Source organism: Dromiciops gliroides, chromosome 4 (genome assembly GCF_019393635.1).
Source record: "Dromiciops gliroides isolate mDroGli1 chromosome 4, mDroGli1.pri, whole genome shotgun sequence".
NCBI lineage: Eukaryota > Metazoa > Chordata > Mammalia > Microbiotheria > Microbiotheriidae > Dromiciops > Dromiciops gliroides.
Genome location: NC_057864.1, coordinates 212,950,858 through 212,978,556, shown reverse-complemented (window position 1 = coordinate 212,978,556; position 27,699 = coordinate 212,950,858). Strand labels below are relative to the sequence as shown.

Genomic DNA, 27,699 nt, shown 5'->3' with positions numbered 1-27,699 from the left:
CGCGGGGTACGTGCCGAACCAAGGCGAGCGAAAGGCTTTAAAAATCGCTCTCAAAGCGGCTGTTCCTGCAGCTGGAGGGAGCTAGACCTGGACCTGGAGCTTATTGGTGTGCGGGGGTGGAGCCGGGCACGGGAGCCGGAGCTGGAGCAGGAGCGGGAGAGACTAGAGACCTGAGACCAGGAGCGCAGGTACCACGGGTGGCGCCGGCTGCTGGGGATGCTTCTGCTCCGGGCCGGCTCGGCTCCGGCAGCAGCGCTGAAAGCCCTTCTCTCTCTCTCTCTCCTGCTCCTCTCTCCACTCGGTCAGGAGGAGCAGGTGGCCGACTCTCCCCGGGCGGGGCGGTCCAGTGCCGTGGGGAGCCGGCGAGACGCACCCAGGCCGGGGAGCTGAGAGAGGCGGGCACAGTTCCTTTTCTGTGGGGTTGAGCGGACAGCTCCGAAGACACGGTCGGCTTGTGGGGGAGCTGGGGCCCGGCAGGTAGCACAGACGGTGCCCAGTGCTCCTTTGCCCCGTGCTCCTTTGCCCCGATTTCTTCTTTCCCCGCGCCTCTCTCCTTAGCTCGCCATGTGGCTACGTTGCTAACCATCCCTCTTCCCATAACCGGTAAGGGAAGCAGGGGGATAGCCTTGCTAGGGGGCTGGATCCCTTTCTCGAGGTTCAGAAACTTCCCCATCCCAAGTCCCTCTCACTCTCCCCAAGCTCTCCGAGAGCAGCACCTCACCCTTCCATCATGATCCCATCTCCAACCCTTGTGCTCTCCAGTCCAGAGATTCTCAGTCCCCACATCCCTGCTCAGACTAGCCTAGCCCTCCGGTTCCGGGCCCTTCCCCCACCTCGGTACTCCCCATGCCTCCTGACAACCTACAGCCCCTGGCCGGACGTAGGGCTCGGTCTTCCCGTTCCTTGCGTCTGGGGTCCTGGGTTTACGGTACCGGCACGGCCTCCTCTAGGAGCCCTTCACGTCGGGGTCCTGGTTGACTGACTTTGGGCTCTGGGCCAGGAGGTTGCCGGACAGAAGCAATGACCAGGCTCGCGTTACGGAGGGAGAGGGTATATAAATAGCTCTTGACTGTGGCTCGCATCGGCTGGGCGGCTGGGCTTAGGGGCAAGGCACTCTTCCTTCACCCCCTCCGAGCCCATCCACCCCCATCCCCCAGTCCCACACCAGACTGAGGTGTGGCTGTAGCCGGCCCTACGCCCGGGTGAGGTACTATATATGGTTCTGCTGTCCGGGGTATCATCCTCATTCGTTCATGGCTCTTAACCTGACTCCCTTCTCCACCCCAACCCCAGCCTTGGAAAAGAGCAGGCCCAAAAGGCTGCCTGAGTTTTGAGTGGGTAATTATCACCAGAAGTCCGCGTGGGTTCTGAAATTTAAATCTTGCCTCCTAATCTACCTACCGAGCACTCTCTGGATATTATCACATTAGGCTTCCCCAACTTGGATCTGTATTTTGAAAAGTGACTTTTGATGCCCAAGGGACCTATGAGAGTCTAACCTTTTCCTTAGGACTCTTGCCAGAGAGGAGGAAATGGACACGTGCCTTTAACTTCTTCAGGGGGAAGGCTGGATCTCCGGACTGGGGCTGCTCCCCTTTTGTCTTCTTTCTCCGGTTTCTTTGGGTTTTAAAAGCTTCACAATAAACTCAAACTCACATTTGTGGAAGAATGTTTAATGGCTTCAGTTTTCCCAGCGTATCCCCAGAATCTTTCCCCGGTTCTCTGAAAAAGATATTCCACAGGGGAGAACTTTCCGTCTTCTATTAGATTTGACTTAGGATTTCTTTGGTATCGGGTCAGAAAATTGGGGTTCAGAAGTGTGATGTGTGGATTGGGGGTGGTAATAGGTAGTTGCTAGCTTTTTTTTTTTAAACCCAGGGATGCATAGATGCTCCTCTGTACTCTTGTACAAGTAAAGAACCTAGTTGTTTCTTGTTGGTGTTTATCTTTATTTCCTTACATAATTGCATGTTAAATTGGAGCTTTTATTGGTATTGGGAAAGGTCACTGCTTGCCAGTTTCCCTCTTCCTTGAATTATAGAATTAAGAACTGTTAGATGCTTTCAGCTTGGTGAAGGAATAACATCATTCCACAAACACAGTAGGTGAACTTGGCAGGCTAATGGTCTAATTTAGGACTGCCAGCTTGGGACCCTCTGTCCCAGTATACCCAAGTGTGCTGGGATAATATCTCCTACAGAGAGTTCACCACCCTTATCTTTCCTAACAGTTTAACCTAACTCTGTGAAACTTAGAAGTTCTTCATTTAAACTGTTCCTTGTTCCTACAGTTTGAAGAGTAACAGATATGAATTATAGAATTGTAGCCAGAGCTGTTACTAGTACAGGATGAAGGGGGCTTTGCCCCTGGATGTGGACGTGGGGAGAGGAATGTCCTTCCTCCCTGTTCCATGCCTCCAGGTCCTTTTGTGGTGTGTGACAAAATGGCCCCTTGTTGAAACTCATAAGTCCTCTCCAGGACCATGCCACCTTCTTTTATGACTTTCAGAGATGGGATTGTCCCCTACCCTTCTTCAATCCACCACTTCCCCATATGAATTTGTCCGATTTGCCAATCCACCTAGTTATAGATCTGATCAAAGCATTCTCATTAGAACCGAAAGGAACCTTAGAGATAATCTAGTCCAAACCTTTATGTAGGAGGAGACAAAGCTAGAGAGTTGAAGGACCTCGTCCAAGGTCACATTGCTAGATAGTAGTAGTAGACTCACTATCCCAGATGTCTAAGACAGTTAGTCCTCTGCTCCTCTTACTTATACCACGTGCATCCCTCCTATTTATCAGAGCAAGGGGCTTATGGGATGGTGAGAAAGGTGGGTGAGGATGGCCAGGGACCCAGGCACTGAGAATTCCAATGCCCTAGCCAGAGCCCAGGCTTCCTTTTCCCCTCTTCAGCAACTGATCCCAAGCCAATCCATTTCAAGGAATATTTATTAAGCACCTACTATATTCAAGACATTTTGCTTAGGGTTGAGGATGCAAAGACAAGTGAAAAGCTGCCTTTACCCTCAAGGGGCTTACTGAGAGTGGATATGTTGATTTAAAGGGAAAGGGTTTCTGCTGGTGGAGTTACTCTCCTTACCAGAGGGATGCTAAGTTTAGCTTTCAGAAAAGCGTCAATAGGAGAAGCTTGGAAGATAGAAAAGAGAAAATGCATATAGAATTTTAGTGGACTTTGAAAGGTGTAAAAAAAAATCAGAATACTAGAACCTTACATCCAGCTGTTTTCTTATTGGCCAAAGGATCTGGGGAAAGGCAGGTGGGGGAAAACATAGCTTAGGTTTATAAAACAAAATGTGTTTACAAAGCACACTATTATATGCATTCTTTTGTTGAATCCTTAACAATAACTTTGTGATGTAGGCATAAATGAAGAGAATTTTACAGATTTAAACACCCCCCCACCAAATTGAGTTTGTCCAAGGTCAATAGGCCAGTAGTAAGTGGCAGGCTTGAGATTCAAACCCAAGTATTTTGACTCTTAAATCGTATAGTCTTTCCCTCTATTAGTCTATGTTGCTTGGTCAGTTGACCAAGGTCAGGTGAAAATTTGGAGTCAGTGAGTTGTTCGAGCACTGGATTTGAAGTCAGAGAATTGGGGCACAAAACTTGGGTGTGGCTTACAGTGTCATATCTGGTATACAGTACAAGAGATGGTCCTTTTCAGGGTATCTTTTTCCTCATCTTTAAAATGAAGGAGTTTGCTGAAATTATCCCTGAAAATTTTTCCAGTTCTAAATCCTATGACCTAAAGAAATAAGGCCCCTATGAGGGAATTTGAAGATGATGTTTGGGTGAACTGCAGGATTGGCGGAAGGACTGCAGGATGAGGTAAAAGTCAGAAATGGTCCCAGGGGTTGGCTCCAGATCATAGCTTCAGGTTGGGAGCAGAAAGGAGACTCCTGGAACTAAGGAGAAACTTGTCATACACATTTCATTGCCAAATTGAATAAGGCACTTGGCTAGTTCCCAACCAAACTCCTAAGGTGTTCTGTAGGATTTAGGACTAAAAGCAACCTTAGGGATCACCTTGTGTAACCTGTTCCCTTCTCCCCCCCCCTTTTAAAAAATTTAAATTAATTTTTTTTTTTTTGCGGAGCAATGAGGGTTAAGTGACTTGCCCAGGGTCACACAGCTAGTAAGTGTCAAGTGTCTGAGGGCAGATTTGAACTCAGGTCCTCCTGACTCCAGGGCCGGTGCTTTATCCATTGTGCCACCTAGCTGCCCCCATCCCCCCTTTTTCTTCACAGATGAGGAAATGGGGAACCACATGATAATATATAGGATTCTTTTGCCCCTGCTCCTACTTCCCTCCTGTCCACTTGGTCAGCAGTCAGTGGCCTAACAAGGATAGTGTGGACTGTGCGGCAGCCACTTACAAACAGGTTCCCACACCTTTATGGTGGTAAGGAAAGGCTTTGAGAATTGGTATGGCTCCTTAACTGAAACCTCCTTCTAGGTGGGGAAATACAAACCTCCTTCCAGAGTTCTTCCATGTCATATGTATGGAGATCCAGGGAGAAGGAGGGGTCTCCTTACCTGCTCTCTACACTGTGTCCAGGCAGAAGAACCATTGTTGAGAAGTAGTGATGTCACTGATGGTGACACTTCCACAACTTGGTTCTGCTGCTTTTTAATCTGAGATAATCAACCCAGGAAACATTGATATCTGAGTCAACAATCAACTAATGACACAGCCTAATTGCTGGTTTCTAAGGGGACTGACACATTCTCAGAAATGACCATTAGAGAATGAAAGTGGAAAAAAAGGGAAAGAGAAGAAGCTTAACTGGCCATTTTAGAATTATTTAAATCAACCTAACTAAACCTCCAGTCTATGTTGGGTGAGGTGGAAAGATCTTTGTAATAAACACATTAGCCAGAGGGAGTCCTGAAGGGTGAGTTTGTTGGAAGTTGGGGAAGAGGGGAGGCAGGGTGAGCCCAAAATATTAGGATTCTCTCTGGTATAGACAAGCTATGGTGTGTCCGACTGTGGCTGATCAGACAGATAGTTTGGAAGACTCTACTGCAAGTTGGGCGCTAAATAGTCCACATGAACATTTGGAGTAGAGATGTCTAAATTTGCATATCTCACATAACAAGATTGCACACTTAATAGTATAGTGATAACATGATAACATTCACTGGGAAGCCCCCAAAATTGTGTGACTTATTTTATTGCAATATTCATTTTTTCTCAGTGGTCTGGAACCAAACCTGAAATATCTCCAAGGTATGCCTGTGCTATTCTAGCTCTCTGTGGATCATACCTTTCTTTCATCAGTGTCCTAGTGAAAGGGGGCCCATTTTCGGAAATGAGGGTAAGAGAGCGGAAAGGGACCTAAGAGATCATTTATTTCACATCCACCCTTTAAAAATTTAGAAACTGAGTCTTGGAGAGGTTAAAGTGGTCATACTAATTATAGCTAGAACGTGTCAGTGATAGAATCTGAACCCAGGTTTTCCTTACTCTAAATCTGAGACACCATACTGAGTCTATGCCATATAACTCGGAGGTCCCCCATTCCCTCCATGGAGTAGTATTTCCTAAGAATTTGGGGTGAAGGGAGACCATTGGGAGTCAGAGGTCCTGGCTGTTTTTAACTGACTGTGTAAATTACTCCTTTAATCTTCAGTCCCTTCCTCTGCAATCTATTGTATCTCTAAGGGTTTTGTGAGTCTGTGAGTGTCAAAGAAAGCTCCTAGATAATTCCTTGAGTGTCTCTCCGGGACTGGTCATTCTAGGTGAGCAGTAGGGGTGGGGATGCATAAAGGGGTCATTCAGTACTTTAGGAGAATGGTTGTTATTACTCAGAAGGGAAACTGGGAAGACTGTATTCAGCATCAGGCAGCAGTCATCTCCCAAGATCCTAGTCACTTTAAGGAAGGAAGAAGTATTCAGGAAGGCAGGCTGGTGAGTGGCCCGTGTATTAGTCACACAAACTTCTGAGATGCATTTGACGTATGTGAGACACTTTGCTGAAGAAAAGGCCCCTTAAAAACTTGTCTGGGGGTGGGAGGAAGGGGATTTCTTATGGAATGGTTCCGAGACTCTGTGCCGAGGTTGCAGAAGGGTGAACAGTATCCCTGGAGTCAAATTGAGGGCGGGGCATGAAGGGATGATGTCCTCAGCAGAGGCAGCACTGCCCTCTTAGACCTTGGTTGTGGGAGGAGGAGGAACCTGTGGTTAAGAAAAATGAATGAAGCCTTGTGGTGCCAACACCACAAGGTGCATAGCAGCCGTACTGTTAGAATTTGGCAAACATACCTCAGCAGGGTAGAAATCCAATTCAAGTAAAGGTGCCACCTAGAAACAAAGACCTGGCAGGGGAGAGGAAGGGGAGTGTTAGAATCACCAGTTCTTTTAAAGTGGCCAGCTGTGGGCCCTCTACCTGTTGGGGGCTGGGGTGGGCTGGTGGCCTATGGGAGAGTGTTCATGTGGCGAGCAAGGTGGCGTGATTGATTCAGCCAAACCCAGCAGCCCTCGGTGAATGGGCAGCAACACAAGTTGTCTGTTTCTGTAATTGTGATGGAGTGTATACTCTGGTGAATACAGCTGTGCTGTGGATACCTTGAGCTGAGTACTGTAGACAATACGGTAGCAGCTCCTCTCTCTGCTCGTCACGTCCCCCACGTCCCCATGCAGCTGGGTTTCCTCTGAGCAGACAGGCTGGCTCGGCCCTCTGTAGGGTGCAGGGAATATTAGGGGCGCCGGGCAGCCTTCTCCTGTAGCTACAGATCCCACATAGTCCAGAGTTCAAATTCCCTAATATAAATGTGATCTTTGGTAAAGTGATGGGATCTGGGAACGTGTAGCTGGGGGTTGTGGGTCAGAATGTGCCTGCAGGTATTAGGAGTGGGGGTGGGGCTTCAAGAAGTACTGGGAATGAGACCTGGGGACGAGGCAGAGGGGGAGGAGGCTCCAGAGAAGCCAGACACAGGTAGCCCTCTCTTTGCAGTTGAGACAGTGATGGGGATGAAAAGAGGAGGAGGGGGCCAAGGCTCAGAGTCACTCAGTAATTGGGTAGCTACTATTGCTCTTGCCTCCAATAAAGTTAGGAAGTTTGAGGGAAATTTGAAGTTGGACTCTAGCAGGAGCAGGGCCCAGGCCTCAGTGGGGCTGATTTGGGAAATAAGGGGTGCATGCGCCGGAAACTGACAGGGCAGGGATGACCTGCTTCTCTTTCACTCCCTGAGGGGATTTCTGAGATAAGCTGCATTGTGGGTTCTGGGAACTGAAGGGAGCAGTAGGCTCTAAGATTTGCATCCCTATTTGGGAGGTGGAGATGATGATGAAGATGAAGATGAAGATAAGGGGACTGGGAAGGAATCTGGTTGGGGTAGTGAGTTAGTACCTTGAGGCCCTTCTCTCCAAACCTGTTCTAGCTTGTCTCCGTTCCCCAAGGCAGGATTTGTAGGCAACCCCATTCCATTTCTACTTTGCCTTTGTGCTTTAGCGACTTACTCCATAGAGTATTTGGCCCCGTGGTTGGTATTTGCACCTGATTCATTCATTCAATTAACGTTTACTGGGGACAAGGTACAGTGCTGGGCTTTAGGGGCCAAAGAAGACCAAGTCTCTAGGAAAGATAGGATAAGTTCAGAGTGGGAAGGGGTGGTTTGGAAGAGTTGAGCTGTTACCTGAGTATTTGGAGCAAGAGTATTATCTCATACAAAACCAGACTTCAGGAAGCAAAGCACTTGAAGTTCCCAAGGACTGAGGCCCCTCTGTTTTCCCCTTAACACCTGTGAAAAGCGCAACACAAAAAGTCTGCCATTGCCAGATCCAGAGATTCTTCATAAGGACATGACCACAAGGAAAGATGTAAGAGCCAAGAGTTGTAGGTCATTGAAGGCTGATCCTTTCAATTGGAACAGAATGGTTAACTAGGGGGATGACATATTGGATGGCAGAAAGGGAAAGGGAAAGGAATGCAAATTTATATAGTTATCCCTTCCACACTGAGGTTTTGCTTTATCTTCAGTTGGCTGGCATAAGAAATGAAATGAGAATTTTGGGGGAGTTTTGCTAAAGCTGTAGAGGCCAGCAGATGACACAGAGCCTATGGTCAACTACTCAACCCAAATTTTACAATAAGGCACTGTAAACACCCCATAAAAGAAAAAGAAAAAAATTGAGATTTCTCTGGTTTTCTGTTTCAAAGGGGATGCCCCTAACTTCCACAACGTGGAAAGGGATAGCTGTAGTCTCTACTATGTGTCAGGAACTGTGCAAAATGCTTTTCAGTTATTATCCCATTTGATCTTCACAACAACCGTGTGAGGTAGGTGCTTATCATTATCTCCATCTTACAGATGAGGAAACTGAGGCAAACAGAAGTTAAGTAATTTGCCCAGGGTCATACAGCAAGTAAGTGTATGAGGCTGAATTTGAATCTACCTTCTGCACCACCTGGCTCTTCCCACCTATCTGGATGATGCCAAGATCAAGGATGTTGTTATTGGTCAGTCATTTCAGTTATGTTTGACTCTGTGACCCCATTGGGGGTTTTCTTGGCAAAGATACTGGAATGGTTTGCCATTTCCTTCTCCAGCTCATTTACAGATGAGGAAACTGAGGCAAAGAGGGTGAAGTGACTTGCCCAAGATCATACAGCTAGTGTCTGAGGTCAGATTTGAACTCAGGTCTTCCTGATTTCCGGCCTGGTGCTCTATCCACTTTGCCACCCAGCTGCCACAACATCAAGGGTATGACCATCTATTTCTATGTGTAGATGAGGTGGAGTGGAAGTGTAGGTCATGGGAATTGAACAGATTGAGGAACTGGGAAATTAAGGCATTTGAGGGGGCAACAATATGTATGTTGAAATTCCATAATAGGAGGGTAGGGTTTGGGATGGAGAGACACGGAGGAAGGTACTGAACTCATTAAGGAAGGAAGGAAAATATCCTGGAAGTAGGTAGGTAATTGCCACCAGGATCTGGATTAGGTGATAATTTTGAAAAGCATGAACCTCAAAGGAGTAATAGTTGCTGAGGGATGGTATGGGAGAGTATGGAAGTGATGTTGGGAAACAAGTAGTATTCCACCTCCGCTACCATAATGCCCAAATAGGGATTATAAGTGAGAGTGCAGTGGTTACTGGAGTCGGGAAGACATCTTCCTGAGTTCAAGCCTGGCCTCAGACACCTACTAGCTGTGTGACCCCAGGCAAGTCACTTAACCCTGTTTGCCTTAGTTTCCTCATCTATAAAATAAGCTGGAAGAGGAAATGGCAAACTGCTCTAGGATCTTTGCCAAGAAAACCCCAAATGGGGTCATGATGAATCAGACATGACTGAAACAACTGAACATCAACAAATTTACAGTTTATGTCATCTTAATCAAATGTAAACTCTTTGAAGGCAGGGCGGGGGTTGGTTTTTTGTTTTGTTTGTTGTTTTTTTTTTCCTAAAGCCTAGCACAGCACTTTGTATATAGTGGGTGCTGAAATGTTTGCAGAATTAAATAATGTACATTTGTAGAAAATGTTGTTACAGAAGTCATCTCATTTCATCTATACATCAACCTTATCAGATTAAATATTGGATTTAGAACTGATGGGTACTAGGAAAGGTTATGTAGTTTACCACCCTTGTTTTGCTTTTTGTAATTTAGAAATACAGGCAGCTAGTTGGCACAATGGATAGAGGGTTGGAGCTGGAGTCAGGAAGACTCATCTTCATGAGTTCAAATCCGGCCTCAGACACTTCCTAGCTGTGTGACCCTGGACAGGCCACTTAACCCTGTTTGCCTCAGTTTCCTCATCCATAAAATGAACTGAAGAAGGAAATAGCAAACCACTCTGGTATCTCTGCCAAGAAAACTCCAAGTGGAGTAGTCACAAAGAACTGGACATGACTGAATAACAACAACAATTTAGGAATAGCAGTTTTGAATGAAAGATGGAGAAAATGAGCCTTGGAGAGATGAAGTGAGTATTAAGGTTACACAGGTCAAATGTAGACACAAGCTTTAGGACTTTAAGCTCAGTGTACTCTTCAGGACACTACATTTCCTTTTGGCTTCTGCAGGGACTCCCCAAGGTTGCATAGACTGGGTGAGGCTATCGAAAGCTTTCAATTTCTTAGTCTCCAGGGCTAAGCACACCTGAATCTCTGCCAGCTCTAGGGATGAGTGGTTCTGACTTGCTTCCAGGCAAGTAGGCTCTAGTTACAAGTGCATCCCATCCAGCTAGTCAGCTCAGAAAGAGAATGGGCAAAGAAGTATTCTCTGGAGGAGGTTTCCTTGATGTAGCTGGCATTCTGATGACAACAGGAAATCATCTAAGTACAATGCTGGATAGGGGTGGTAGTCCCAGAGCTGGCTAGGGGTGGTGGTCGGGGTTATTCACATAACCTGAGAGTGGGGAGGGGATGGAATAGTCTTTACCTTGACCTGGGAAAGCCTTAAGGACTCCAGGTCCATCCCTGAATTCAAATCCAGACTCAGACACTTCCTAGCTGTGTGATCCTGGGCAAATCATTTAACCCTGTTTGCCTCAGTCTCCTCATTTGTCAAATGAGTGTGAGAAGGAAATGGCAAACCACTCCAGTATCTTTGCCAAAACCCCAGATGGGGTAAAGAGTTGTATATGACTGAAATGACTGAACAACAACAAATAGTATTAAGAACACTGACCTAGGTGTTTGCCATGGATGAGCTATGTAGACCCCCAACTCCCTATAGACTTAATAACTGGTGGATCCAGGCCATTTCCTTCTCAGCATCACCTTTTGAAGGCTTTCACAGTCAACTCTGTATTAGATCTAGATCTGGATCATAACCCCCAACGACTGATCTCCAGGACCTTCTGTAGTTCTCCTTAGGTGCTCTAATCACCGTACCACCTGGCTGCCTGTGTGACTCCTATCCTTCCAGGGATCTTCACACTTCCATAGTCCCCTTTCCATGCTGGCACCCCTTTTCAGGCAAAGAAGTCCTATTCTCATCCAATTCAGAATTCTTTTCTATAACACACTTGCCTTCTCCTTCTCCTTCCCCCAGGGGACTTGCTTCTCCAGTAGTGGTGGGTAGAGGAAAGGCAAGAAAACATTAAGAACTAGATATATATTTGCTCTTTATGGAAATGTTTTTCATTTTTGCCTTTTTCACCAGTGCTTGGCACATAGTAAGTGCTTAAGAAAACTTGTTAGATCAAATTGAATGGAACAAACTTTTATTGAGTGCTTACTATGTTCTAGGGGTTGTGCAAGGCCCCCTGGGGAATGACCTTAGTTCTGTAGTCCCTCAATACAAGAAGAGGGGGACATCCTTCCCCCAAAACAAGGTCTGCTGGTCACTGTTGCCCCAGTTCTCTTGGCTGGAAGGCAAAAGTATTGGGGTAGATTGATGGTTGGGAAGATGGAGGAAAACAATAGAAAGGCAAGGCTAGGAGACCGAATCATCTCACTACTGCCCTTCTGGCATAAATCAGGAAGGGACTATGGATGTCATATCAGGAGGGCTGGATGACAGGTCAAGGTTATGCTTAAACATTCCTGAGCCTACAGAAGCATTGTTAGTATTGCTTAATCCCTCTCTGGCTGCCTTGGGGTATGGGGAAGGGTGAGCCAGTCTACTGTGAACTATGCAGGAGGCCGCAACAGGATACACTTCTGGGCGATGCACAAAGGTGAAGGGCTGGAGAAAGAAGAGGCCACTTTGGCTTGTAGATAGAGGAGTGAGGTGGGGGCAAGCGTTGAATCTCAGCTCCAATTATATGACTTTGGGTAATATGATTAACTTCAAGGCCTCTTTTGCCTATTTTAAAAAGGGATATGCAGTTAGAAGGGACCTCAGAGTTTATCTAATCCAACTGCCTCATTTTACCCAATGAGAAAGCCAAATTAAGAGAGGTTGACTTACCCAATGTGACATTGGTAGGAAGTGGCAAAATTGGGATTTAAACTGAGTTGTATGGACTCCCAATCCAATGTTTGTGACACTGCCTCACCACATTATTTGTTGCCATTGTGGGGAAGGCCTGACACTCTATGTGTGTGAGCTGTTACTTTGGGCTGCATAACCTTGGGATGTCTCCATTGAACAACTCTAATATGTCTCAGTCTGCTCCCAAGGATTTGGAGGGGGTTCCCAGTGGAAGATCCAAGAACGGAGGAAGTGGTGGAATCTTCCCTGATTCATTCCTTCCAGGCACTAGGGGTGTATTGGGGTCACAAGCTTATCCTCTTTAGGGTCATTTTCTTATAGGCCAAACATGTGACCAAGGCTGTGGAGTTCAGAGTGGCAACAATGGCCTGTAGCTTATTGAACAAGATCTCTTGGTGAAGAGTGAGCCATGCAGAGGAATGGACTTGCTCTTTGGGACTCTGGTTATTCACATGCCCGGGATGCTGTCCCTTGTAGATCCCTGGCTTCCCTCGAGCTTCAACTCAAAGGTTACCTTCTGCTGCAGGGGGCTTTTGTTGTCCTCCCCCCCACCCCACCCCTAACTCCCCATGTGAGGGCTTTCTCATTCAAGGCTACTTCCATCTATTCTGTTTATATCTTGTAGGCACAGATTTATACAGATATTATCTCTCCCGGAGAGCAGGGGACATTTTGCCTTTTTAACTAATTAATTAATTAAATTGGGGACGGGGGAGGGGAAGGTGTATCCCAGTGCTTAGCACAGTGCCTGGAACATAAATTAGCATTTTAATAAATGCTTGCTGATTGGTCACTAGGGGTCAGGCCTGAGCATCCATCAGTGAAAGAACAAAGGTTCTAAGAGAGAAAGAAGCAGAGATAAAGGCAGAGTGAACTTCTAGCTATCTCTGTGCTTCCATATGTGTATGGGCACACATGTGCATGAAAGGCTGTGCCTGAGGGGCTGATTCTTACTGTTTTGTCTGTGCAGGTCCAAGTCCTTAGCTGTGTGGGAGGTGGCCTCTTGGTGTCTGCTTTTCTAATTGGCATTCTCAGAATCTTCTGGATCCTTGGGACCCACTTTTGGCTTTGGGTAGTGAGGTTCAAGCAAGTAGACAAGAGATGGGGTCAGAACAGGAAGGAGAGGGAAAGATGCCCAAGACTGTGGGCCAGAGTAATACAATAATAGTTAAGACAAGAATGGATCTTAGAGATCATTTTACAGAGGAGGAAACTGAGGCCCAAAGATATGAACAGACTTACCTAAGATCATGTGGCTAATTAGTGGAAGGGCTAGGACTGGAACCCAGGACTCCTGATTCCTAATCCAATGTCCTTTTCCCCATAGTGTATTTTTTTTTGTTTGTTTTGTTTTTTGGTGAGGCAATTGGGGTTAAGTGACTTGCCCAGGGTCACACAGCTAGTAAGTGTTAAGTGTCTGAGGCCGGATTTGAACTCAGGTACTCCTGAATCCAGGGCCAGTGCTTTATCCACTGCACCACCTAGCTGCCCCTCCCCATAGTGTATTGAAAATTGGGTAAGGTTTGGTCTGGCCTGGTGGTCACAGAGAGCCAGGGGCTAAATGCAGGGGCTAAAGAGTTCTTCCTGAGTATCCAGACATGCATCAATAGAGTATGGAATGACAGTTTATTTTTAAAGATGTATGTAAATGGAGGCAGCTAGGTGACGCAGTGGATAGAGGACTGGCCCTGGAGTCAGGAGGACCTGAGTTCAAATCCAGCCTCAGCTGCTTGACACTTACTAGCTGTGTGACCCTGGGCAAGTCACTTAATTCCAATTGCCTCACCAAGAAAAAAGAAAAAAAAATGTAAATGGATGGTAATCCTTTTGGCTTTGCAGATGAGGGGAGTGGGTACTATGCCTTCAGATGAGAATGCAGGCTTTGTATTAAGGGCAAGAGCAGGGAGTATATGAACTGCAGTATTCTCCTGCTCACATTTTGTAAACAGGAAAATTACAAAAGAGAAAGGGCAACCACAGATTTAAAAAATAGAATAGACCTCTTTTTCTTCGAAAACTGGAATACTGGGTATTTCAGCCAGTCGATCTGTGTCGTTTTTTCATCAGAGGGAAAATGTCTGGGATATCAGAAGTCAACAAATTAGATGAATCTTTGCAATAGGAGATACAGAATACAATCTTTTAAGGGAAGCTAGGACAGAAGGCCTCAGGAGAAGCCCAATTGGGTGCCATTTTCCTTGCCCCCTGGCAGCTGCTTTTTATGGAAGGAACCAAAAGAGCAGTCCTAAGAATAAAATAAAAATAAAAATAGCAGTCCTCAGCATCTACCATCATCATCTGTGAGACCCTGTAGGGACAAATGCTACAAGAATCTTCTTAGGTCTCTAAGAAAATGACACCATCCCTCTCAAACTCCAGTCAGTTTACCTGAAATGTGCTTTGCAGTAGTTCTCTCACAGACCCATAGAATCTCATATACTGAAATGATACCACAGGGATTCAAAATGGCACCCGAGGGGGAAGCTAGGTGGCGCAGTGGAAGAGCACCAGCCCTGGATTCAGGAGGACCTGAGTTCAAATCTAGCCTCAGACCCTTGACACTTACTAGCTGTGTGACCCTGGGCAAGTCACTTAACCCCCATTGATTGCCTCACCAAAAAACAAACAAAATGGCACCTGATCAAGCTCCCTTTGAACACTTCACCTTCTCCATAGCATCTGTTGGCATTTCCCCTTGCCCTGTTGTCTTGGATTTCAGGAGACAGATTGTCAGGGGGTGGCCCAATCCCCAGATAGTGTCAAGATCTTGAGAGGGCAAGGGGTGAGTTTTGCTATGTTGACTAATTCGTGTATTTGGTTTTTGGATGCTTCTCAGTTGTAAAGGAGAGACAAAGTGGTAGAAAGGGCATTGGTTCTGGGGTTAGATCTAGATTTAAATTCTGGTTCTGCTACTTAATTGTGTGACCTCAGGTGTATCACTTCCTCTCTCTCTGGGCGTTTCCTTATAAGTAAAGTACATTTTGGTTGGGCAAGGGGTGTGTATGTTTGGACCAGTTGGTTTCTAAAGACCCTTTCGGTTCCAAAACTTGTAAAACAAAGAACATGGTGCCTCTTCTGCCTTGGGAGTTCAGGTGTCTGTCCCCACCCTCTACCTCACTCGTTTGAGAAGGAAGGGAAATGAACTGATTCTGGCTCCTTACAGACCAGCCTCCCCTAGGCCCCAAGGGCAGTCTTGCTTGGGTTATTTCTGGGTTGGGTATGTGGCTGTCATATAGATAGGGTGGTTATAAATGTCACCAAAAGGCCACTCAGCTTGGTGTATGCACACACTTGTGCCCAGCACTCAGTGGACTGGACCTATTGCATCAGGCTTAGAGCTTCCTCTTGCCTGCTTTGCTCTGCTCTTATTACAGTGCGTTATGGGGAATCACGTCTTACTAGTCCAAATGTGACTTACCTCAACAAGCTTTTTAGCCTGTTGGGGAATAGCAGCACAACATGTTCTGTTTTTGAGCCTCTTGACTTGTGAAGCAAGGGGACACCTGCAGGTTACCAAATAAAAAAAGGATGGCCTTTGAGCCCTGACCTTCTCTTACCTAACTTAGAGTGGAGACTCTGGGGTTTATGTGTAATTGTGTTGTTGGTTTTTTTTAAATCCCATTTTTCTGCTAAATGACTCCGGAATTGTCCAAGCAGACTTGATCAATTTCCCCCAAGACAGGGTTTTCTCTTGGATTACTAATCCATCGTCTCCTTCCCTTCCCTACTGGTTAGTATTGAGGATCTTGCCTTTCCTTAGTTATCTTGCTGTTCAGAACCCTATGTCTAGTATTTCAACATTCCCTTTCTCTGCTTCAGCTGCCTTTGGAGACTTTGTATGCTCCTGGTCATCCCATATTCAGTAACAAATATCACATTTGTAGAAATGTAGCTTTGCCTCTGGGATGTTAGGTTTTCGGCTTGGTTTACTATTTACTCTGGAAGCTGTGTAAGGGTAGCAGACAAAAGTAAGAGTCCTACCCTCCAGGGACCTAAGTCCCAGCTGTACCTTCAGATGGAAGTGATTAGCTGAGTAATGAGACTTGAATTAATTTGGTGGCCAGGTAAGGGCACATCACCAAGAATTTCAAGACAAATCTGAAAAAAAAAAATGGGAAAAAAAGGGCCTTACTTTCTTCTTCCATCCAGTTCTCACCAATTGTAGTGGCAGTGCTACATAGTTGAACTCTATGGACTGGGAGGTTTTTTTCTCCTTTTGCATGAATGAGTTCACTTGGACCTTCCCAAGACAGTCTCATAGAGATTGCTCTTCTAGTTTACAGAAAGCACAATCCCTCCAAATGCAGCCAGCTGTCTGAATTTTAAGAAATCTCCCAGGTGCCCCTTCAGGCCATCCCAGGCACAGTCAACATGGATGAAGGGGTGTCAGGGGATAGGTGTAGCAGTGTGCTAAGAATTAGAATGTTTTCTGCATAGCCCTTTGAATTGTCCAGAGGGGGTTTTTAGGGCACTTAACCCAGAGTGCCTAAATAGTGTCTATTTTGAACCTGCCTCTTTTCTCCAGAGCAAGAAGTTAAGGGACTACTGTTCTGTTTAATTAGGATATTGATGACTTGTCAGTCTGTGAGTGACCCACCCTGGTGACAGTTGGTAAACTGCAATTTTTGCATTTGTTTGGGGGAGGAAGACAACAGTATCCTGAGCTTCTGAAAACAGTGCCTTGGAAGATGGGGGTCTAACTGTCCGTGATATTTTGTGGTAGTTATCTACAATATTCAACAAATATTTATTAAATACTAATATGCTGGGAGGATGATCCCAGAAAAACCTGGAAAGACTCATATGAACTGATGTATAGTGAAGTGAGCAGAACTGGGACATTGTGCATAGTGACAGCAGGATTATTTGATGAGCAATTGTGAATGACTTAACTACTCTTAGCAATGCAATGATCCAAGACAATCCCAAGGGACCAGTGATGAAGCATATTATCCACCCCCATAGAAAGAACTGATCAAAAGAGTACTTGTGGATTGTACATATATAACCTGGTTGCTATCTTGTGAATGGGGGGAGGGAGAAGAATTTGGAACTCTAAATCTTATGAAAATGAATGTTGAAAACTACCCTTACATGTAACTGGAAAAAAATAAATGTTTGCTGCAAAGAAAAAAGAAAGGATTAAAAATTAAAAAAAAAATACTAATATACTGGGGACTCTACTAGGCTGCTGAGGACACAACAAAAACAAAGTACCTTTTCCCGTAAAAGTATCAGGTAGGACACAAGAGGTTTTTTTGTTTTATTTTAGCTTATTAGTTCTTAGCATCATTTGTGCCAGCCCCCTGATTCCAGGTCGAATAATAATCATTTCAGGAAGTTTTGTCAAACAAGGGACTTCCAACTGGGCAGATGAGTCTGGAAGGTGGTGATGAGGTGCAGTTGGGAACCTTTCATGTTAGCTGTCTACATTTTCTCTTTTTGAGCAAGGAAGCATTGGGTGAGAGTGCCCTCTGCTGACTTGTGGGGAACTCTGAGCACACAACTGAGTCAGGTGACCCAAGTTTTTAGGCTTGGATCTCCCTCCTTGTGTGACCTTGGACAAGTCTCTTCTCCTCTGGGCCCTTGTTTTCTCTCTGACAAGATGAAGGCGGTGGGGGGGGAGGGGCGGGGGCACGGCAGCTAGGTGGCACAGTGGATAAAACACCTGCCCTGGATTCAGAAGGACCTGAGTTCAAATGTGGTCTCAGACACTGGACACTTACTAGCTGTGTGACCCTGGGCAAGTCACTTCTCCTCTGAGTCCCTGTTTTCACTCTGATAGGATCAAAGGGGGGGGCAGCTAGGTGGCACAGTGGATAAAGCAGCAGCCCTGGATTCAGGAGGATCTGAGTTCAAATACAGGCTCAGACACTTGACACTGTTAGCTTGTGAGCCTGGGCAAGTCACTTCTCTGAGCCCCTGTTTTCTCTCTGATAAGATGAAAAGGCTGGACTAGATGATCTTTGAGGTCACCCTTCTAGCTCTAACACTATGATTCTATGAGAGGACATCTTGGGCAGTGATTGGTGACATCTGTGGGATGTCCCTAGTAAGGAGACCTAGCTGAGGTGCAGTTATCATAAATAACTTATGTTCTTGGGCATGTGTAATGCAGAGATGACTTGTATTTAGTTATAAAACCACAGCTGGTATATTACTAGCTCCAGCATTCAAATTTCAGACTGGGTATATAATAGGTGGTCGATAAACAACATGTTTCCAATTTATTCCAGTAGTTTAATGACTAAGCTGTCCAGGGAAAATAATTTTCTGTTTTTTTAAAGAGCTTCAGAGGAAAAACACTTCCTTTGTATTCCACTTCAGTGTTTCACTGCCCATAAAAATCCACTGTTTACTTGTCAGCATTGGAGTAAGGAACTGCTTGCAAACTGGGGGAGGTCAGGGGGCACAAACTGAGGTGATGGAATGAATTGGGGTGAAAAATAAAACTCATCAGTTTTTCATCTCAGGTTCTATTGAGCCCCTTTTCCTTAAGGGAAGTAGTAATCCAGGCAGTTTTCTGTAGGTGAAGGCTCCCTCTAAGCTGTGGGGCGGGGGAGGAAAAGGAAGGAGAGAAGCAGGTGTAAAAAGTGTAGCTTTGGAGAATCTCAATCACAGACCCCTGAACTCTCACACTCCTGCCTCTCAAATTTTTAAGGTGGCTAAGGAGGGCTTGCAGAGTATAAATTGATAGACAAAATGTTCATTTTACAGTGACTTTGCTCTTACGGTATGAATAAACTATTACTAGATGCTGTGGGCCTCTACTTGACTAACCATAAATTTAGGCTGTATTGATCCCGGTCCTTTGGAAGTGGTGAAGGATACTGTATGAACAAGATCCCAACGGTCTTGGGACTAAAATGCCCGTGTCATTTGTTTGTTTTTGTTTTTTTGTTTTGTTTTGGTAAGGCAAATTGGGGTTAAGTGACTTGCCCAGGGTCACACAGCTAGTAAGTATCAAGCATCTGTGGTCAGATTTGAACTCAGGTATTCCTGAATCCAGGGCTGGTGCTTTATCCACTGCACCACCTAGCTGCCCCGTGTCATTTGTTATCTCTGTCTCGTCCTTTAAAAATATCTCACAGGAGAGGCAATGTCTCAGTATTAAAATTTGTTTGGAATCCTGGTTTCCCAGTTCCCTGGCACCAGGTGGGTAACTGGTGGACATGATTCTTATTTCTCAGGTGTCTCTTTCATGTGTAACAACTCTGTCCCCTGCCTAAACCTACTGTGTTTTAGAGACACACCTAGGGGACCTAGAGTGCAATCTTCTGCATTTCCTCTTTTTCAGAGAGCTCAGAGTCATCACGTGACATAATGGGAGTGGTGGTGGCTGACGACGGTCCAGGGGGTGTCAAGGCCCCAGACGGTGGATGGGGCTGGGCCATCCTCTTTGGCTGTTTCATCATCACAGGCTTCTCTTATGCCTTCCCCAAAGCAGTCAGCGTCTTCTTTAAGGAACTCATCCGGGAGTTTGACATTGGCTACAGTGACACAGCTTGGATCTCCTCTATCCTGCTGGCCATGCTTTATGGGACAGGTGAGAAGAGGCGAGCTTGAATATAGATGGCATTATCTCAAAAAAAACTCAGTTACTAGAAGCAAGAGTGCTGGAGAAACAGCAGTGGAACTAGGGTAGGGCAAGTGGAAGCCTCAAGGCACAGTGTTTCTGTGAATCAAGACATCTCTTTTTGTCACTCTCAAATCTGTGAAGAAAGTGTCATGAGCACTGAGAAAAAAAGTAGGGGGTTGGAAAAGCAAGCATGGTTCGGGGTCAGATAAATGCATTGGAGGGATGTATGACTTCAAGTTGGGAAGATCCATTCTTGGAATCTGTCCCATTTCCATTATAAATAATTACCTTTGTTGAGTCCAATTAATTCATGTAGGAAGCAGGTTGAGGGCTACTCTTCCCAATCAAATATGTGGAGCTTAATTTGTATAATTAAAGCATTGAAGGGCATTTTAGCTCCTCACACCCCATTGTTTTTGTCAAGGACTAGATTTCAGGATTTCTTGAATGTAATTCTGGATCTGTGCAGTCTCTGTGACTTGGTCTGAATGCTATACCTTAATTTTCACCCATGTAAAATGGGCCTAATATAGCATTGTAGTAGAAAGGGAATTTCATATGCAGTCTAGAGGACCTATGTTTGAATCTCAGAGCTCTGCTACTTTGCTACCTGTGTAATCTTAACCTCTCTGGGTAATAGTTTATTTTTCTGTAAAGTAAGGGGTTTGCACTAGATTGTCTCTACAATCCCTTTTTGGCTTGCTGAGTACTAAATATACTGACTGTAACCTTGTAAGACAAATGTTCCAAGAGTGGAAATTCAGCACATGGCAAAGTCATTCAAGTACCAAAAGGATCTTGTCCTAAGACAAGGTAGCAAGGTTTCCATCACTGAAATATACAGATAATTCTTGATCATCTGAACTAATGAAGGGGAACAGTGGTTTACAATGATAAAAAATTCTCGATATCTAGATAGATAACATAAAAATTCTGTTTGGCCATAGTGTTCATGGGAATCATGAGGCAGATATATCCTTGATTTTGGAGTCAAGATGATGACTGCAAATCTGGGATGTCTGACCTCCGTGTAGGACCTCAATCAAATCACTTTTCTCCTCTGGGAATCAGTTTTCTTCTCTGTAAAATGAGAAGTTTGGATGAAATGATTTCCAAGGTACCTTCCAGTTCTAAAATTCAATGATTCTATGAAGTTTATGATAATGATGTCTTACTTAGGAATATATGAAGCTTAGTTAGCATTCCCTGAACTCATCATTTTAAAGACTGTATCTTGTCAAGAGAGAGAACATTGGCTGAGTACCAGTAATGTCAGGGGCACAATCCTCTAGGTTTACCTTGGTTACCTAGCAGGTATTGATATATGCTGAATGAATGCCACAGTATTGGAGGTTAATGACTCTGGGGTTAAGATTATCTGATGTTAACTATTTCTGAGGAGAATCCACATGCAGGTTCTTGCACAAGTGAGGCCTTGCCTGGGCACATCAACAAGAGAACATCTATGGTTTTTAAGCTCAGTGGGTCAGGGGGGTGGGTTCCATATCACATGGGTGACTCCATTCTACTGTCATAAAGACTGTAGTTGCCACCCAGCAAAATCATCTCACAAGTGTGTGCCTATTGGAGGGCAGATAGATTAAGTGCACATCCACTACCCCTACTGGGAAAACTCAAAAGTGCACATCCTCCCAGTGTGTCCTTTTCATGTAAAGAAGACTTCATCATTATTAATTATTGCAACCTGATGCCTGTTGCATGTTGCTCAGAAATAGGAAAAGAGAAATGTGTTGTGGCAATTAAAGAGCCGTGCTTCAGTGCAGAGGTCAGGGAAAGGAGGACAGGAGGACAGACTGCAGCCTTGGGCACCCAATAAGCTTCATTCCTACTTCTCAGGTCCATTGTGCAGTGTGTGTGTGAACCGGTTTGGCTGCCGGCCGGTCATGCTGGTGGGCGGCCTCTTTGCCTCGATGGGGATGGTGGCTGCCTCCTTCTGCACCAGTATTATTCAGCTCTACCTCACGGCTGGAGTCATCACTGGTAAGTACAGGAGCCCAAAGAAGGATCAAAAATCACAGGTAGCTATTAAGCTTTTAACTCGGACAGCTTCCAGTGATTTGAAGCCCCCAGAAGGGATCACATGAGCTACAATCAATGGGAAAGCAGCAGCTACAAAGTGACCCTCCTTGCCCCCCTCCAGTTACCAAGGCAACAGGGTGTACTACATAATGTGGAAAGGATAATGCTAGATAATGTGGTAACAGCAACAAATGGCGTTTCTATAGGGCTTTACACATATTGTTTCCTTGGAGCCTCACAACAACCCCTCCAGATGGATGGGTGGGGCAATTAGGCCAGCAGTTAATTTTCTTGTTCAGTGTTTTCCAGCGAATCCTCTCCAGCTGATATCAGCTCAGGCTAAAAGATTCCAGTGGAAAATCCACTTATTTATTAGCATTTATTCCACCTGACTTTGCCAGGTATGTGGCCTCTCTTGCTGTGGCCATTGCTAATGAGGTGAGGTCACTTCACCAGGCGTAGTGGTATGTATATAACACTTTCCAAAAGACAAGGAAGATTCTCGAAGAAGAAAGATCACTGGGCCCAGGGTAAAGCTATCAGATTCCTTCTAGCTGAAGCTAGAAGTTAGGTTCACAGGGAAGTCAGATGCTTTATATATCCCAATCCTCATCCCTGATAAAAATCCTGATTACAAATATGATGACGGGGGCTTTGTATTTGTGAGGATAAAGTCCTCTGTGGAAATATAATGTTAACAAAATCAACTAGATTAAATGAAAATCATTTATATACAGCCTTCTAATGCATCACAAAATTTTGGGGGACAGGAGATTCACCTTCATAGGTATATGGTTGGTTTTTTCCTGACCCACAAGGAGCTTTTATTAAAACATTTGTTTTTTATTAGATTCCTAATTTCAAATTTTTCTCCCTCCCTCCCTTCCCTCCCCCCTCCCCAAGACAGCAGGCAATCTGATAAAGGTTATATATGTACAATCACATTAAACACATTTCTGCATTAGTCATGCTGTGAAAGAATCAGAGCAAAAGGGAAAAACCTCAAAAAAGAAAAACAGAAAAAGTAGAAATAGTATGGTTCAATCTGCATCCAGATTCCACAGTTCTTTTTTGTGGATTTGGAGAGCATTTTCCATCATGAGTCCTTTGGAACTATCTTGGACCATTGTATTGCTGAGAGGAGTCAAGTCTATCATAGTTGTTCAACACACAATGTTGTTGATACTGTGTACGATGTTCTCCAGGTTCTGCTCATCTCACTCAGCATCAGTTCACCTAAGTCCTTCCAGGTTTCTCTGAAATTCACCTGCTCATTGTTTCTTATAGCACAATGGTATTCCATTACATTCCTATACCACAACTTGTTCAGCCATTCCCCAATTGGTGGGCATCCCCTCATTTCCAATTCCTTGCCACCACAAAAAGAGCATCTATAAATATTTTTGTACATGTGGGTCCTTTCCCCTTTTTTATGATCTCCTTGGGAAAAAGACCTAATAGTGGTACCACTGGGTCAAAGGGTATGCACAGCTTTATAGCCCATTGGGCATAGTTCCAAATTGCTCTCCAGAATGGTTGGATCAGTTCACAGCTCCACCAACAATGCATCAGTGTTCCAACTTTTCCACAGCTTCTCCAACATTTAGTATTTTCCTTTTTTGTCATATTAGCCAATCTGATAGGTGTGAGGTGGTACGTAGGTATATGTTTTTCTTGTGATATTAAAAAGATTTTACATTCCCTACATATACACTGACTTAATGGGAAGAAGAGGTATATGAGTGAGCTGAGTGGCATGTTATGAAAACTCCCCCCCCCCCAATAATTTTTACATACAGATCATCGAATGGAATAAGAAGGAAAAAAACACATGGAAAGAATCAATGACAGTTGATGACCAGTCCAATTAATGTTTTGATTTTAAGGAGGGGGGCACCCCTGGAAGGGCTTAGCTGGGCCACCTAGGTTCTAAGCAAGTTCTTGTTCCTCTTTTTAAGGTCTGGGCTTGGCACTCAATTTCCAGCCCTCTCTCATCATGCTCAACCGCTACTTTGATAAGAGGCGCCCCATAGCCAATGGTCTCTCAGCTGCAGGTAGCCCTGTGTTCCTCTGTGCACTCTCTCCACTGGGACAGATCTTACAGGACGTTTATGGATGGAGAGGGGGCTTCCTCATTCTGGGGGCCATGTTGCTGAACTGTTGTGTATGTGGGGCTCTGATGAGGCCTCTGGAAGGTCCTAAAAAGCTTGAAGGAGTTAAGGAAGCATCAAAGAAGAAGGCAAAGAAGCTTCTGGACTTCAGTGTTTTCAAGGACCGTGGTTTTCTGGTCTACACTGTTGCAGCTTCTATTCTGGTACTGGGGCTCTTTGTACCGCCTGTTTTTGTGGTAAGCTACGCCAAGGATATGGGAGTGTATGACACCAAGGCTGCCTTCCTGCTGACCATTCTTGGCTTCATTGACATTTTTGCCCGGCCCCTCTGTGGATTTGTAGCTGGAACCAAGTGGGTCAGGCCCCGCTCTGTCTACCTCTTTAGTTTTGCCATGTTCTTCAATGGCTTCACTGATCTCATAGGCTCCATGTCAGACTCCTACAGTGGTCTGGTGGTCTTCTGTATCTTTTTCGGCATATCCTACGGCATGGTAGGAGCCTTGCAGTTTGAAGTGCTCATGGCCATAGTGGGCACCCAAAAGTTCTCCAGCGCCATTGGTCTTGTACTACTAATGGAGGCTATTGCTGTGTTAATCGGACCCCCTTCTGGAGGTGAGTATCTTTTCTCCCTCTTTTATTAATATCATTAATATCATTCTCCTTTGCAGAAATGACTTGGAGCTTCCTAGTAGGGTAGGATAGGTCATAGGGCATTTGGCAGGAGGTTGAAGACTTCCGTCATCTCTATGAGATGCTCACAAAAATATTTAGTCATTGTTACCTAAACTTTTTTCCTTTGTGAGGTCAGTCTTTTGCTCAGCTGAGAAAGCACAGGCCAGACCCTTGTGGGGCTTCATGAGGAGATTACACATCACTTTCTCCCACTTTGGGTTGTTTTCAGAAGGTGAAGAGAATTCACCTACTACTGGGTACATTAATCCTTAAGACAGGGGCTGGTAACTACAGTATATGTCTATGGCATCTTCTTGCCTTATAAATTCATTGCTGCAAGAAGGACCCAATTGCTCTACCTTTGGGGAAAGGAATGTGATGGTGGTGGTGGGGTATACCTCCATGGATCCATGATCTCATTAGCCTTTCACCCATGCAGATCGTGACCTCTTTGTATTTTCCCATCCCTCATAATTCTTTTTTTTTTTCTATTTTTTTAGTGAGGCATTTGGGGTTAAGTGACTTTCCCAGGGTCACACAGCTAGTAAGTGTTAAGTGTCTGAGGCCACATTTGAACTCAGGTCTTCCTAAATCCAGGGCCAGTGCTTCATCCACTGGGCCACTTAGCTGCAGCCCCCGTCCCCCCAATATACTTTTTATATACTTTTTTTTTTTTTTTTGTGAGGCAACTGGGGTTAAGTGACTTGCCCAGGGTCACACAGCTAGTAAGTGTTAAGTGTCTGAGACCGGATTTGAACTCAGGTACTCCTGACTCCAGGGCCGGTGCTCTATCTACTTCGCCACCTAGCTGCCCCCCCTCATAATTCTTGTTAATGGTTTCTCACAGAATGGTTCTATCCAAAATGCTGGAAGGCCTGCCTCTGGTTCTCTTTAATATTTTGTAGCCACCACTGTGGCACTGTTGTCCTCCCTCTTCTCAAATCTAGTAGGGTGCTAACAGAATTTTAGCCAGAGATTACCTGATGCAAGTCCTCCACTTTACAGAGATGATGAAACTCAGAGGAGTTAAATGATTTTCTCAGGGTCCCACAGCTAGTTAGTTAGTGGCAGAGCTGGGATGAGACCCAGGTCTCCTGACTCCTGGATCTGTTCACTCTCCACTACAGTGTCAAGTTACCACCCAAACATAAGCCCGCTCTTTACCTCCAACATATTTATTTCCATTTTCCAACCCAAAGAAAATTAGTTTGACCTTTGATGCCTGAGCCCTAAGCCCAGCTTTATTTGGGGAAGCATTGATGGGGGGAAGGAATGCCTATTTGAGCCTCAGGTGTTGAGTCCAGAAACTAGAAGATTTACATCTGTGAAGGTAATACAACATATCACCTTCTGACATCAACCAACTATCTCAGTGCCCCTGGATTGACAGTAGAAACTGCAGAGAGTAAGATTCCAAGTGGTTAAAACTCATCTTTCAGTTCCTTTCAGGAAAGCAATTAATTGGGATCCTGACAAAGAGAAACAAGAATAATTACTTTATATAATTGATAGGTTCTGTTCCCATCAATTTCCAACAAGTTTTGACATTGCTTAGTCCCAGTGTAAGATAATAGAACAGAGTGGGAGAAGACCTTCTTGTTTTTAATTTTCCCTTTCAGAAGGAAAAAGATACACTTTAAGGAGTTAAGTTTGACTAAAGAAATACATGTTTTTTTAAACAGTGAAGTATGGTGGGAGGAAGGCAGGGTGGGCAGATACGTTCTGACCACTGTTGCTTAGAAAAATCAGTTGGAAAGATCATTTTAAAATGAGAATTCAAAGGAGGTTGGATCAGAAGAAGCCTGATCCTGGAAGGAAGGAAGCAGCCCCTTGAGGGCAGGCACTGTCTTTTGCCCCTTTTTGTATCCCCAGCACTTACTGGCACAGTGCCAGGTACATAGTGAGTGGTTAATAAATGTTTACCGGCTGAATGACTACCACCTGAGGGTGATGGTACAGGCCACTGGCCCTGAGGTGTGTGGGAGTGGGATTAGGGAAAGGTTCTGATACTAGCATTCCATTAGGATCTGGGGCACCTGCTTTCTGTAAGGCCCAACTTTGCGCAGAGAACCAAAGCAAGTTCGCCTTCCATAGCTTTCTGGTGAATCTTTCTGATGCCATCTGAGACAAAGATAAGGAATCCACTTAACCCAAGTATTTCTTGTAGAGTTAAGCAATACTCAACAGTGTCAATACAGAGCTATGGTTTAGATCCTAAGAAATGTCATAATAGGTCAGAGCAATGTGCCAACCCACTGTTTTGCTGCCGGTATTTGGCAACAAAGGCATAGGTTCTATAAGAGCATAATTGTTTGCCTCATTCCTGATGTTTGCCTCAAAAGGTTAGGGATATCCTAACTTCCTTTAATTATGCATTATGCAGAATAAATTCATGAATTTATTTAAACAGTTCTTGAACCTATTAACAATTTTCATCCCGTGTCATCACTCAGATGAACAAGTTCCATATGTTTACTGAGGAAAGAAAGGAGAAAAAGCAAGAGACACAGAGAAATGAAAGAAGAGAAGGATATGCACAGGTGGCACTTGGTAGAAGAGCATTATCAGCCAGTGGTGCCCACTCTTAGTCTTGGAGCCTTCAGTGTGGAGTTAATAAAGACTAGCTCAAAGGATAAAAAAAAAATCCAAATACAAAAAAAGGAACCTAAAATACAAATATTGACTCAGGATTGGAGGGTAGGGGAGAAGGGGTGGGGGTGGGGCAGGGTGTATGTCCATACACTGCTCCTGAGAATCCTCACAAATGTCAGAAACAGACACTAACTAGGCACAATCGATAGATTTTAGTGGGAAAACTCATTCCAGGTTATTTTTCATCAGGATGCGGCCTACATGTTAACAATATTTCATCTTGCATGAGCAGGGTCCCCTAGTCCTGAGGTATGACTCTTGTCCTTTTTCAGGCAAACTCCTGGATGCGACTCACGTCTACAAGTATGTGTTTATCCTGGCGGGAGCTGAGGTGGTCACCGCTGCCCTGGTGCTGGCTCTGGGCAACATCTTCTGTATTAAGAAAAAATCAGAAGAACCTCAGACCAAAAAGGAGGCTGTGGAGAGGGAGGAGCTTGATAGACTGGAAGACAAGTCTTCTGAGGAGGCTAGAATGGACTCTGTTGAAGTAGAATACTTCTTGAAAGCAGAACCTGAGAAAAATGGGGAGATTGTGACCAGCCCAGAGACCTCTGTCTGAATGGCAGCTCAGGGAGGGAGAGGGTTGAGGGAAAAGGTACAAAGAATTTCAACACTCTTATTTATTTTAGAAATAGGACTAGCTTAGGGCGGGGCCATCGGTTTGACTCTGGTTGCCTTGTTGGCAGATCATCACATGATAATTTTTCGGGAGGGGGGTTGGGGTGGGGGTTA

The 27,699-nt window shown here is 44.9% G+C and overlaps 1 protein-coding gene across 1 annotated transcript; it reads left to right on the top strand.

The window, feature by feature from the left end:
- Positions 1-27,675, top strand: SLC16A3 (solute carrier family 16 member 3). The gene is made up of 5 exons (XM_044004911.1): positions 1-188; positions 19,211-19,459; positions 21,350-21,493; positions 23,491-24,255; positions 27,240-27,675. Exons 2-5 carry the CDS (start codon positions 19,237-19,239, stop codon positions 27,524-27,526), a joined length of 1,419 nt encoding a protein of 472 aa, XP_043860846.1. The 5' UTR covers positions 1-188; positions 19,211-19,236; the 3' UTR covers positions 27,527-27,675.
- Positions 27,676-27,699: the final 24 nt, after the last annotated feature.

Bases quoted from the DNA above. Each gene is read 5' to 3' on its own strand.
- SLC16A3 (XM_044004911.1), top strand. From the start codon at position 19,237: ATGGGAGTGGTGGTGGCTGACGACGGTCCAGGGGGTGTCAAGGCCCCA. The intron at 19,460-21,349 runs GTGAGAAGAGGC...CCTACTTCTCAG, and splicing joins GGCCATGCTTTATGGGACAG to GTCCATTGTGCAGTGTGTGT. The intron at 21,494-23,490 runs GTAAGTACAGGA...CCTCTTTTTAAG, and splicing joins CACGGCTGGAGTCATCACTG to GTCTGGGCTTGGCACTCAAT.